The sequence below is a fragment of the Lepisma saccharinum genome (genome assembly GCF_977018435.1).
Source record: "Lepisma saccharinum chromosome 12 unlocalized genomic scaffold, izLepSacc3.1 SUPER_12_unloc_1, whole genome shotgun sequence".
Classification (NCBI taxonomy): domain Eukaryota; kingdom Metazoa; phylum Arthropoda; class Insecta; order Zygentoma; family Lepismatidae; genus Lepisma; species Lepisma saccharinum.
The window spans coordinates 17,421,758-17,435,654 of record NW_028142891.1 but is presented as its reverse complement, the minus strand read 5'-3'; the positions used below and the strand labels follow the sequence as shown (position 1 = coordinate 17,435,654).

General features: G+C 43.5%; 1 protein-coding gene across 2 annotated transcripts in view; it reads left to right on the top strand.

Annotated features, from left to right (window-relative positions):
- LOC145982150 (uncharacterized) overlaps positions 1–13,424 on the top strand; it is a 43,007-nt gene extending 29,583 nt beyond the window's left edge. The window contains exons 4-5 of one of the 2 annotated variants that reach the window (XM_083115720.1): positions 1,327–1,473; positions 11,069–13,424. In XM_083115720.1, coding sequence (XP_082971846.1) covers positions 1,399–1,473; positions 11,069–12,940 — 1,947 coding nt within the window. In that variant the 5' untranslated portion in view covers positions 1,327–1,398 and the 3' untranslated portion in view covers positions 12,941–13,424. The remainder of the gene's footprint in view (positions 1–1,326; positions 1,474–11,068) is intronic. The other variant, XM_083115719.1, reaches the window with a different exon arrangement.
- Positions 13,425–13,897: the final 473 nt, after the last annotated feature.

Sequence of the window (13,897 nt, the reverse complement as noted above, 5' to 3'; positions counted from 1 at the left end):
TTATACTTTTTAATTAACAGTTGTTTGTTAACTCAGAAAGATGTATCAGAATATTTTAGACAATTTGTCAGAGTTTACTTATGTACAAACTACACATTTTATTGTAACCCGCAGTTGTTATAACGTAACAACTTTCCTAAGCACAACGCATAGTATGCAGAAGAGTAACATGTTTGTTACGATACACGAATGGCGTCAAAAGGGGGATATGCATGTTACGACACACGAATCAACTTGAGAATGTTTGTTTCAAGCGTCAATTTCAGGTTACAATTACTTGAGAACTACTTGACGTATTTCAATGTAACAAACACCATTCTTAAAGATGTTTTCCGTACTTTCAAATGAGTTGAAAATAAAATGGGGTATCTATTAAAAAAAACTAAGTTTGTGTTGAAAATCGTACTTCCTTACGTAACTGAACGTATTGTGTCCACTAATTTCATGAGCCCCTCTCATACCTATATATCTGCGAAAGCAGTTTTTCAATATTTGTTGTTGTTCACGAAATATTTCAGGTCGCAATATTAAATGAGACACCCTGTATAATACATGCCCTTTTTTAGTCAAAATCACTCCTAAAATTGCATTTTACATCTGCCTGTTGGGCATATTGCTTTCTTAATAAAAGAACTTCCTATTTCAGTCTCTGCTGTTATTTCTCCACTTTCTGTACAAAAGAAGGAGATAAGACTTTTCTGGTCATCCTCCCGTGAACACTGTTTGAGAGAGAAATGACAAAAATGCGATGGACAGACTGTAAATGATTTTCAGCTTTAATGTGTCAGATACTGTTGCCTTAAAATATTGTCCAATTGTTTCTTGTGAAGTAGATCAACTTTTTTCTGAACATAAAAATATTATTGCCAAAAACAGAAAGAGTTTCAAGGTTGAAAATTTGAGATGTCATGTTGTAATCAAGTGCAATCATGATCTGTTAGGAATGTAGTTTTTCTTCCATTTATAAGACAGCAGTGTAAAGTAAACACGAGTATGTGCAAGAATTGAGAACTGCAACTTTTACATTTATTCTATGTTAAATCATATGAGCTGAAAACAATATCAAATATCTGTTTTCATGATGGGTTTTTGCGGTAACTGAAACAAAACATCTACAATTGGTGTTTTTGAAAGTGCATATTTATGTGCATTATTTGCACCTTTTTAGTGCATATTTACATGCATATTTTAGGTGTTTTTTAAGTGCATTACTATCCAAAACCATATTTTCCACCTTCTTGGTGCATATTATATGCATATTTGAGGGTATTTTATGTTTATAAGTATGCACGATGCAACCTAGTTATCATTATCCATTTTTTTCAGCTAGAGCAACCATCTCCACTGAGGAAACGTACCCTGATCCAGCCCACAAAAAAGATTGGATGCCAAGCCAGGATGGTGGTTAAATGCATCAGGATGTTTCCAGACTACGTAATCTCAGAGACTAGCAACTGGAAAAGAAAGAAAAAGGTATATATATATAATGGATAAAAGCAAGGAGGGCCAAAAGGGCTAAATACAAATCAAAGAAGGTAAAAGGAAACACTCACCGGACAGTAGAAAAATTCAAAATTTTCGCTAATTTCATAGCATCATCGGTGTGAGGAGAAATAGACTGAACCGGAAGTTGGTGCCCTGCAGAGTTGCCAGGTCCCCATCGAAGAAGAAGCGGTGCGTAGAACGAAAAAAACACTGTTTCGTCACCAGGCTCGTCGTAAACTGTGAGTGTGTAGGATGACTTGGGAGGGGGGGCGGGAGGGTGGGTGAGGGTTGGGCATTAAGGCTCATCATAAACTGTGTGTGTAGAATGAGTTGGGAGGGGGGGGTGAGGGTTGGGCATTACTTGGTGGCCTTGTTCAGGCCAGGTGGAGTGGTTGCACTCATGGCCGATATATAGGCCCTCTCCCATCTTTTGCGAACAGAGGTGTTGGCTGGTTGGGGTAGGAGATGGATGATCACTTCCCGGAAGCAGTCGTTGAAACTGATGTTGTGGTGGTTGGTGTGGACGGCGACAGTGAAGTCCAGGTTGTGGGTGGAGGAGTGGTGGTTATTGATGCGGAGGTTGAGGGCCGTTGATGTTTCCCCAAGGTAAAAATCACCACAGATGTTGCAGGTGAGGATGTAGATAAGGTTTTAGGCATGGCAGGTCCCTTTGGGATGGAGGGTAAATTTGCCAGTGGCCGTGTGCACCTGGAGGGTGTGAGAAGTGATGAGGATGGGGCAGGTCTTGCACCTGGGGCGGTTGCATTTATGGGCAGGGGGGTGTTGGATGTGTGGTGAAGGAGTGTTGTGGACCAGGATGTTTTGGAGGTTGGGGGGGGCGTTTGAAAACTACTCTGGGTTTGTCAGGAAATATGTTTTTGGTTTCGGGATCACTGTGGAGAATTGGGAGAAGAGAGTGCAGTGTGTGCCTGATTTTGTTGAGGTGGGGATGGTATTGGGTGATGAGTGCAGGTGGGTTGGTGGCAGCAGGTTTCTTGGTGGTGGTGGTGGTATGTGAGGCAGCTCGCGATATTTGCTCGGTGACCAGGATGGAGGGATATCCACGGTTAACCAAGGCCTGGTGTAGGCGGAGGTTTTAATTCTGGCGGGAGGTGGGTGAAGTGTTCAGGCGCTGTCCCCTAAGGGCCAGAGAGAATGGAATGGCTTTTTTGGTGTGGAATGGGTGGGAGCTGGAGAAGTGTAGGTATTGCATGTGGTTGGTGGGTTTTATGGGGATGGAGGTAGTCAGGTGTCCTCCCTCTATGTGCACGTCCACATCCAGGAAGGTGATCTGGTTGGGGGAGTGCGTCCAGGTGAATTTGAGGGAATGGAAGTGGTTAAGTTGGTCCAGGAAAGCTGACAAGGATGGTTCTCCATGTGTCCAGAGCATGAAGATGTCGTCGATGAAGCAGAGCCAGAGGAGGGGTTGGAGGGGTTGGGTAGCCAAAAACTCTTGCTCAAGTTTGCCCATGAAGAGGTTTGCATAGGATGAGGCCATTCTGGTACCCATGGCTGTACCTCGGATCTGTAGGAAATTTTGGTTTTCAAAGGTGAAGCTGTTACAAGTGAGGACAAGGTGGGCTAGGTGGGTCAGGAAGTTGGTGCTGGGGTTGTGAGGTTTGGGTCTGCTATTGAGATAGAATTCTATGGAGCGGAGGCCATGGGAGTGAGGTATGTTGGTGTAGAGGGAAGTGACATCAATGGTGGCAAGGATGGTATTTGGGAGCAATGGTGGGAGGGTGCTGATTTTCTGGAGGAAGTGGTTGGTGTCACGGAGGTAGGAGGGCAGAGCTTTCACAAGAGGCTGGAGATGGGAGAACAAAGGCTGAGATTCGTTTTGTAGGTGAGTTGTAGCTGGACACAATTGGTCTTCCAGGGTTGCCAGGTTTGTGGATTTTGGGCAATAGATAGAAGGTGGGGGTGCGGGGATTGTCGGGTATTAACATGGCGGTGGTACGAGCTGTTAGGCCTTCAGGGGGGCCGCGGGTTTGGATGAAGTCCCGGATTTTGGTGAGGTGTTCGGTGGATAGGTCAACTGTGGTGGGTTTGTAGGTGGAGGGGTCAGCCAGCTGGCGGTTGGCTTCCGCCAGGTAGTCTTGAGAGTTCAAGACCACCATGGTGGACCCCTTGTCAGCTGGGAGGATTTTGATGTTGTGGTTGTTGCGGAGGTCTCTGAGAGCTTTCTGTTGGGGGGGGGGGGGGGGGTTGAGGTTAGGTTGGTTGTGAAAGTTATTTAAGAATGAGCTGTCAGAGGTGGTGGAAATGACGGCAGTGATGTATCTTTCCAAGGGGTGGTTGGTGGGCAGGGGGGGTGGATCTTGGGAGGAGGGGGGGCTAAATTGAAGGAGGCTCGGATGAAAACCAAAACTGCACTCCCACACATCACACCTTGGGAAACAACCAGTCCACGGACAAACCCACCCCTACCAGATCCATGACCACCAATGACCCTAACCCACTCAAAAACAACCAGACTGTACTCAATTTATCCAGCCATAAACTGAGCACGGATGAAATAGCTGTTTTATCCAAAGGCCTCACCTTCTCCCCCACAACTCCCCCCAACCAATTCCGTCTACTTTTTGACATACACACATTTGCTCGCAACCTCCGATGGCAACATTTCTGGGCCAAAAATCCCTCACTCCAAACTACTACCAGTGAAACCCATCCGAGCCTCCTTCAATTTAGCCCCCCCTCCTCCCAAGATCCACCCCCCCTGCCCACCAACCACCCCTTGGAAAGATACATCACTGCCGTCATTTCCACCACCTCTGACAGCTCATTCTTAAATAACTTTCACAACCAACCTAACCTCAACCCCCCCCCCCCCCAACAGAAAGCTCTCAGAGACCTCCGCAACAACCACAACATCAAAATCCTCCCAGCTGACAAGGGGTCCACCATGGTGGTCTTGAACTCTCAAGACTACCTGGCGGAAGCCAACCGCCAGCTGGCTGACCCCTCCACCTACAAACCCACCACAGTTGACCTATCCGCCGAACACCTCACCAAAATCCGGGACTTCATCCAAACCCGCGGCCCCCCTGAAGGCCTAACAGCTCGTACCACCGCCATGTTAATACCCGACAATCCCCGCACCCCCACCTTCTATCTATTGCCCAAAATCCACAAACCTGGCAACCCTGGTAGACCCATTGTGTCCAGCTACAACTCACCTACAAAACGAATCTCAGCCTTTGTTGACTCCCATCTCTAGCCTCTTGTGAAAGCTCTGCCCTCCTACCTCCGTGACACCAACCACTTCCTCCAGAAAATCAGCACCCTCCCACCATTGCTCCCAAATACCATCCTTGCCACCATTGATGTCACTTCCCTCTACACCAACATACCTCACTCCCATGGCCTCCGCTCCATAGAATTCTATCTCAATAGCAGACCCAAACCTCACAACCCCAGCACCAACTTCCTGACCCACCTAGCCCACCTTGTCCTCACTTGTAACAGCTTCACCTTTGAAAACCAAAATTTCCTACAGATCCGAGGTACAGCCATGGGTACCAGAATGGCCTCATCCTATGCAAACCTCTTCATGGGCAAACTTGAGCAAGAGTTTTTGGCTACCCAACCCCTCCAACCCCTCCTCTGGCTCTGCTTCATCGACGACATCTTCATGCTCTGGACACATGGAGAACCATCCTTGTCAGCTTTCCTGGACCAACTTAACCACTTCCATTCCCTCAAATTCACCTGGACGCACTCCCCCAACCAGATCACCTTCCTGGATGTGGACGTGCACATAGAGGGAGGACACCTGACTACCTCCATCCCCATAAAACCCACCAACCACATGCAATACCTACACTTCTCCAGCTCCCACCCATTCCACACCAAAAAAGCCATTCCATTCTCTCTGGCCCTTAGGGGACAGCGCCTGAACACTTCACCCACCTCCCGCCAGAATTAAAACCTCCGCCTACACCAGGCCTTGGTTAACCGTGGATATCCCTCCATCCTGGTCACCGAGCAAATATCGCGAGCTGCCTCACATACCACCACCACCACCAAGAAACCTGCTGCCACCAACCCACCTGCACTCATCACCCAATACCATCCCCACCTCAACAAAATCAGGCACACACTGCACTCTCTTCTCCCAATCCTCCACAGTGATCCCGAAACCAAAAACATATTTCCTGACAAACCCAGAGTAGTTTTCAAACGCCCCCCCCCAACCTCCAAAACATCCTGGTCCACAACACTCCTTCACCACACATCCAACACCCCCCTGCCCATAAATGCAACCGCCCCAGGTGCAAGACCTGCCCCATCCTCATCACTTCTCACACCCTCCAGGTGCACACGGCCACTGGCAAATTTACCCTCCATCCCAAAGGGACCTGCCATGCCTAAAACCTTATCTACATCCTCACCTGCAACATCTGTGGTGATTTTTACCTGGGGGAAACATCAACGGCCCTCAACCTCCGCATCAATAACCACCGCTCCTCCACCCACAACCTGGACTTCACTGTCGCCGTCCACACCAACCACCACAACATCAGTTTCAACGACTGCTTCCGGGTAGTGATCATCCATCTCCTACCCCAACCAGCCAACACCTCTGTTCGCAAAAGATGGGAGAGGGCCTATATATCGGCCATGAGTGCAACCACTCCACCTGGCCTGAACAAGGCCACCCAGTAATGCCCAACCCTCACCCCCCTCCCACCCCCCCTCCCAACTCATCCTACACACACAGTTTACGACGAGCCTGGTGACGAAACAGTGTTTTTTCGTTCTACGCACCACTTCTTCTTCGATGGGGACCTGGCAACTCTGCAGGGCACCAACTTCCGGTTCCGTCTATTTCTCCTCACACCGATGATGCTATGAAATTAGCGAAAATTTTGAATTTTTCTACTGTCCGGTGAGTGTTTCCTTTTACCTTCTTTGATATTTATATATGTATATATATATATAGGTGGCAGAGCAGCCCTTGGCTGAACCTCGCCCGCTGAATAAAGAAAATTTATTATTATTATTATTATTATATGTGTGTGTGTGTGTGTGTGTGTGTGTGTGTGTGTGTGTGTGTGTGTGTGTGTGTGTGTGTGTGTGTGTGTTTGAGAGAGAGAGAGAGAGAGAGAGAGAGAGAGAGAGAGAGAGAGAGAGAGAGAGAGGCAGAGGCAGGCAGGCAGGCAGAGAGGCAGGCAGGCAGGCTACACAATAAGTCTTGGCAACAATATTTGTTTGCAAAGTTAAACAGTTCCACCACAATATAATTGTATGTCCCAGAGAAAGTGTTACCTCTAGTATGAGAACACATCACTGAATGGCAGTGTGATGAATGGTTATCGTACAGAGGACAGTGGTAATTCTTTGTTGAAAGGAATGTCTGCTGCCCGATGTGAACAGCGTTTGTGTACCAAAATTGCCATTCTTTGGGGAAGAAATGCCACAGGGACCTGGTGGAAACAACGGCGCTTATGGAAAAACCGCACAGTGTTGCCAATAGCTCATGTCGCCGGGAAATGATGAGCTTCCTTCACAATGAAGGTGTTACATATTTTGTATATATAATGATAATTATATGTAATTATTAATATTAATATAATATTATACGGTGAACGTTACAGTTCACAAGTAACGGGAACCTGGCACATGGGTTAGATTCAAGTTGAAACCCAAACAAACAAATGAGTTATGTCCCACGTGAACTGATAAGACGTCAGTGACTCAAGCAAGGCATGTCATATTTCTATCTAGAAGCCCCATATTTTGTCACGTGTTGGAAAGCCTTCCAAGGGTTAATATGGTGCCTATGAATTTATGTGTACGTTGGAAACTGAAAGGTGATCTCCATTTCAGTATTAATGTCGACAGTAATGTAAACAAAAACAACGCTTATTTGCAACAGCACTAATGTTGCTCACAACAGCAGCATTGGAAATAATTGCCAATTATTAAATTTAAGTAATTGCAATTCTATTATAACAAACTGCATGAAGTTAATATTTTTACTGAATGGAAATAAAATAACAACTCGAAAACTTGGTGGGGTGTAAGGGGTGATTTTCCACGTAGTACACCCAACTGTCAACCTCACTTCCACGTTAGTACACCCTGGACTGCGTTTTGCAGACGAACGAGGCTCTAGCGACTGGCACTCTGGCCAGTATAATTTTGTGTGTGTTGTCCGGTTTTTTGTCCTTGTGTGTGCTGAGGGCCCTTTACAGCCTCAGCTTTTAACAGAAGTCAGAACATTTTAAACTTTTAAGATTTTACTTATGCAACGTTCGAGTTGTTCTTTGTAAAGATAAGGGGCTGGACCCCGTATAATGTGACGGGTGCAAAATAGCCTATGTGCTGACGCACCCAAAATTTTAAAATCAAATCAAATCAAATCGAAAACTTGGTGGTGATTAGCCGGAATGCTGCGGTGAGTCAGCTCAACATGGCCAGACAACATCTCCTTACTTCGTGTGCGGTTCGGGTTAAAAAGAAACTCCAAATGCATGGAAGTAATATTTCTGGGAACATTTGAGTGGTTATAAAAAATAATTTCATTATTTTCTCCACAACTTTGTCGCTGGAAGTTTTTAGTTGGAATTACAGAACAAAAAATTTCCAGCGACGACATTTTCTACTGCACGAATATAAAAATTCTCCACGTACTTTATTTGAATATCTTTTAATGCGAATATGCTTTAAAGTATTGATAAATTCTAAGCACCACCATCACCTATGACAATTAAAAAACAGTGTCAATTTTTTTCATAATGTATACTTCAATTTTACGGCATGTTTTCAACGTTAGGAATGAAAACAATGTAAAAATTTTGTTTTCACAGAAAATTTGCATTTTTAATTTATCTAAAAATATGTAAGCAAGTTACCAGTTTTTTGTGTTCACCATCATATTCTCTACAAAATTTCCTGCAAAACTGCAGGTACCGATTTTACGTAAGCTAAATTTGTAAATCGAGATATTTCACAACAGCACGCTCGTATTTTCCCATAAGAAAAGCATTGTCCATAAGAGCCCATTCTGTCTTCTGAACGTGAAAACGACTATAGGAATGAACGAAATAAATGTCGTATGGTGTCCCTCATCTCCACAAGTATCAGAAAGAAGTGGGTAAACAAACAAAACAGAAAATTGTACATTGTGCTTGTACCCATTACAAAATAGCATCACTCGAAAATTGTGTCCATCTGTACTCTTGTTTTTACCCACTTGTACAAAAGCCTGTTTGCGGTGAAACTTAGTATAGAGGCTATGGAGACCATTGGGAAGCGAATGCTCATGAAATAGAAAAAAAATAGTTCAAATTTTCACCACTAGGTGGAAATGTGGTGCTGGAATCTGGTGCAGTGACCAACATCCTGCTGTGAATCATTGATCATGCTGTCTACACATTCAAATGGTCATTCATACTGTACTGACGTCAAGTAAAAATAAAGTTTTGCGTGTCATACTTCTCGTTATTGTAATTTAGCACAACAGTTCCAAATGGTGGTGAAAATGTAAAGTGTTTTTCATCAGTAATCGCTTCCCCATGGATTGCATACACACTATACTAAGTTTCACTGCAAACCAATGATTCGAATGATCTCCAGAGGGCTCTGAGTGGGGTTCTTTGATCATGACCACAGTAAGTGACACACTAAGATGATCTTGTGAGGACACTTAAAGACTTAAGACAGGATTGATCACTGGTGGAAATTGTTCAGATTCCACTTCTTCTATTTTATTTATTTATTTCATCTTGTTTTTATGAAGTTAAGGCTGTGGAACCTTTTCTTCCACTTTAAACTGGCCATTAAATGGTAGCTGTCTTGATAAGATACTTAGCCATTTTGACATCTACATTAATGGAAAATATTCATAAAAAAGAGGAAAAATATAAAGTAATAAAAGCCTAATATAAATGCATAGGTACACATCAGCACACACACACACACACATGGGTGCATGCTCACATATTCCTAATATATATGTATATATTATTAACTTACGTTTTGCAAGTATCAAGGTAACTCCTGCGATGTTTCGGGACGCAACTGCTCCCTTCCTCAGGCTGCTCACATTTAGGTTATGTATAAATCATAACCACGTCGAACTCTCCATACGTACAGGATATAGGATTGGTAAAAGGTGTATGATTAAGAAACAATAAAAATCTAAAAGCCATTACAGGTGCACATCAAACTACCATGCCGTTTTCCCAATTAGAAACTGCTCCTTGGAATGTTAGGGAGGGGAAGGACCCTACCTCGCGCTCTACGAGGAAACACTGGAGTATTGCAGCACATGCAGACAGTAGCTACTCACAGTTCTAAAGTTTTAACATGCCAAGGAGCAGTTTCTAATTGCGGAAACAGCATGGTAGTCTGACGTGCACCTGTAATGGCTTTTAGATATTTATTGTTTTTTAACCACACACCTTTTACCAATCCTATATCCTGTACCTATGGAGAGTTCAATGTGGTTATCATAACCTAAACGTGACCAGCCTGAGGAAGGGAGCAGTTGCATCCCGAAACGTTGCACGAGTTACCTTGATACTCGCAAAATGTAAGTTAATAATATATATATATTAAACTTGTGAGTAATTCGCACAACTTTCATCATGAATTCACATATTCCTGACAATAATTTTAAAGTTGGAAGATTATGTTGATTTACAGGTTTCAGTTTTAGAAAGTCTGGGTGTAATTCCAGGATGGCAACTTTCAAAATGCTTCCATGCCATCTGTTGTGCCCCCACCCCAATTAACCATATCCAAAATTTCATTGCCCTCCGTCAAGTCGTTTTCAAAGTAAAAGGGTGGTGCCAGACTTTTGCCTCACCCTGTAATTTTGCACATCACTTTAAGTAAATAAATGCCATTTTAATTTTTGTTTTAAAACATTCAAGAATTACACCAGAATACAAAATAACAAATGGTGCAAATTGTATGTAACGAAAGTAAAAACCTGTTCATAATTGGGAAATGTGGTAGTATATAAATACATGTTATGTTATCAAAGCATTCACACAGAGAAAGTAACGTAATTGTTCAAAATATTGATTCCACTGTAATTACATGCATGAAGTTACCTAATTCAAATCCTTAAGGCTCGGCTGGACCTCTGGCTGCCACCAGGGCAGGTGGTTGCAAATATTCCCCTAGCGCATTGATTCTCATGTGCTTTCCTTTCACTGCTCTTCCAGATATTCTCTGTAGTTTTGTGATTATGTAAATCTATTAAACTACTGATAATATCTAGATAACAGCGAAAAGAAAGCACACGAAAATTCACCTCAACTCTCCTGAAGCTGATGTAATTTTCAGATTTTGCAATATTACGGCATTTTTCAAAAGGAGAGGAAACTGTTGCCCTGGCGACGGCCAAAGGTCGAGTCGAACCTTTATCTGTATGAATTGTCGCGTTTGAAGCGGTGTGTGAGAGAAGTGTTCTGTGTGGCCATGTCATTGTTTATGTTTCTTTTTTCTATTTTTGTAAAATTATATTCCTTGTTTTTTACACCAAGAAAAGTACCTAATGAAATAGTTTATTTACTCAAGAGTAAAAGTTTTGAAACATCTTGATGAGTTTCCTCTTTCATTTCAGTTAATAAATATATTGAAGGAGGACATGAAGAGATTTGGTACGGTTAGAAGCATCTCGAGGCACTACGTATGCATGTCACAATCGTCGGAGCACTCCCACACGGTCACCGCTGCCAAGATGAGTGGACGTCTGCATCCTTCCCTTGTGGGCGAAATCCACCGGTTGGTGAGTCAGGGCGTTTGCTCCGTGAAAGGTGTGAAGCTCTTCCTTCAACAGTTTGTGGACGGCATGTTTCCGGACCCCAAGACTAAACCTGACGTCATGAACAGCACGTTCTACCCGACGAACAAGACCATTTACAGTCACGTCTACGACGCGTTGTCTCAGTTGAAGAAAGACGGAAGATGCGTTTGCGACAAAGAAGAGAAGAAAAGGAGAACCGACGAGGATTCTCTCGGCATGGCCGTCAATAGATGGGCAAGTGCATCTCTTGGCAACTTTTTCTTTCATCTGGGTGAAGACGAATTGGAACATCAGAAATCGTCTTCCGTTCTCTTCTGCCACCAGGCAAAGTGGCAACAGGATATTTTGGCCCGATATGGGGATCATATCTGCGTATTTGATGCCGTGCATAGGACCATTAAGTTTGGCCATCCACTCTACTTCATTTTAGTAAAAACAAACGTGAGTTATTCCGTCGTCGGAACAATGGTGCTCCAAAGCGAAAGCAAGGAATGTTTAGTTGAAGGTCTGCAGCTGCTGCTTTCGTGGAATCCAAGTTGGTGTCCCAAGTACTTCATTGCAGACTGCGTGGAGATGGAAATTTGTGCGATCGAGGAAGTTTTCCCTCACGCTAAGGTCTACTATAGCAGTTTCCATCGAGATCAGGCGTGGCTTTCTCTCTTCTCCAAGGAGGTAAGCGTACCCACGGTAGCTGAAGATCTAAAAAAGAAATTGCAAGCGATCTGCGACTCCAGAACGGAAGCTGAATATCATGAAAATTTGAGGATTCTATGCGATAGTGGTTCTTGGAAGACCTGCGAAAGTCTTTCCGATCACTTTCTCACTCAGTGGCTGACCGTACCCCACCGGTGGGTGTGTGCATTTTACGAAGAAGAATTTTTCGTGAACGTGAAAATAAACAATGGAATTGACGACCAGGGTAGAGTTCTGAAGTACGTGACTCTGAAACAACATTCATCCGAACCTTTGGTGGAGATGTTGTCGGTCATTGTGGAAGAATACCTGCCGGACCAGTGCCGGAAGTACTTTCACGAGAATGGCGCATCTGGATTCAAAGCTTACAGAAAAGACATCCCGTTGTACTTGCACGACCGCCCCCAGCGTTTTGTGAAGCACATGCTGAGTAGACTGTCGGCAGCCGAGGTCGAATACGACGGTGGTAAAATTGTAAGCATGTCCGAAGGTGTTTTCATCGTGCGTTCGGAAATGTGCGACAACGCCTGGTACGTTGTAAGCTTCAGTCCCGTCTCGTGCAGTTGCGTCGACTTCGTTAAGTGGGTGTTCCCATGCAAGCATTTCTGTGCAGTGTTCGTGCACGTTCCCGGCTGGTCCTTTGACAAGCTCCCCAAGGAATACACAGATAGCATCTTTCTTACGGCAGACACCAATTTCTGCTCCTCATCTAACGGCGTGTATGGCGAAGAGAACTCCTCCGACAGTGGACATTTTGAAGATGATACCAGTAGCGAGTGTAGTGACGCGAGGGACTTCATTACGGAAATTGTTGTTTTTGATAGTCCTACGCCGCAGGAAAATGAAGTGGAAATGTGTCAAGGTTTGTTAAGGGAGAAACTGGAGGAAGCTGTGAACTTCACGTACACTTGTGACAGTGTGGATGCTTTACAGGCAGCAGCGTCTTTAGTGAACCAAGTGACAGAAACACTTAAGCCCATGTCACAAGATGCTTAATCATTGGATTGTATTTTGAAATTAACATTGAATGGAACAAGAATGAAGATGATGAAAGAAAAACTGTTTTTGTTGTTGATTTATTTATTTTGCATTGCTTTTGTCACTTTTGGATAATTGCAATGATGAGGATGCGTGATGCAATAATGAACTTGATAAAGAACATTCACAAAAAATGCCCATTCTAACCATGCACTGTAGTATGCTATGATAGAAGCCGAGAATCCAGATTTCAGAGGCAATGAAGATTATGGACACACTCCAGTTTTCAAAGCCAATGTTTATTTTAGAGGGATTTTTCCACAATTGTTTTCAGGTAGAATTTCTAATTTAAATAAACCATTTTTGCCGTTACTGGTTACAGCAATTCAAGTCAAGCTATTTTTAGGTCAAGATTCTGATGCCACAAATTCACAGAGATATAGTCTGGTTTCTGGCAACTGCATGAAAGTGATGCACAGGAGAGCGAGAGACCTCGACCAAGTTGTGGCATGTAATCACCAGAGCTAGGAATTTTAGGTGCAAAAATTTGCCAATAAAGGTGCAAAAAAAGGTGCTAAAATAGGTGCTAATTTTCAGATATAAAGTTTATTGTGAGCAGTGCATACATATATGATTCAACTTGTCTGGATCAACACATAGAGTATTCTCTGGTTTTAAATCGTTTAATGTAACTAAGCAAAGAAAATTCTCTGATACATTAGAAAGCGACATAAAGGAAAACTGCTTCTTCTTCCTTGCTTAGAATTAGTCATCTAGAAAACTGTTAAAATAGATTACATTCAAAATTTCTAGGTTCTGAGTGAGGCTACATCTGCGGTCACTAAGCAGATACTTGTAAGTTTGAAAAGAACCTTCAATGCCAACTGACACAAGTGGTGCGTATTTTGTTTTCAACCGGTAATCCACATCCTTGTTGGTTGCGACTTCTTGAACATCAGGGTTTTTGGCTAAACT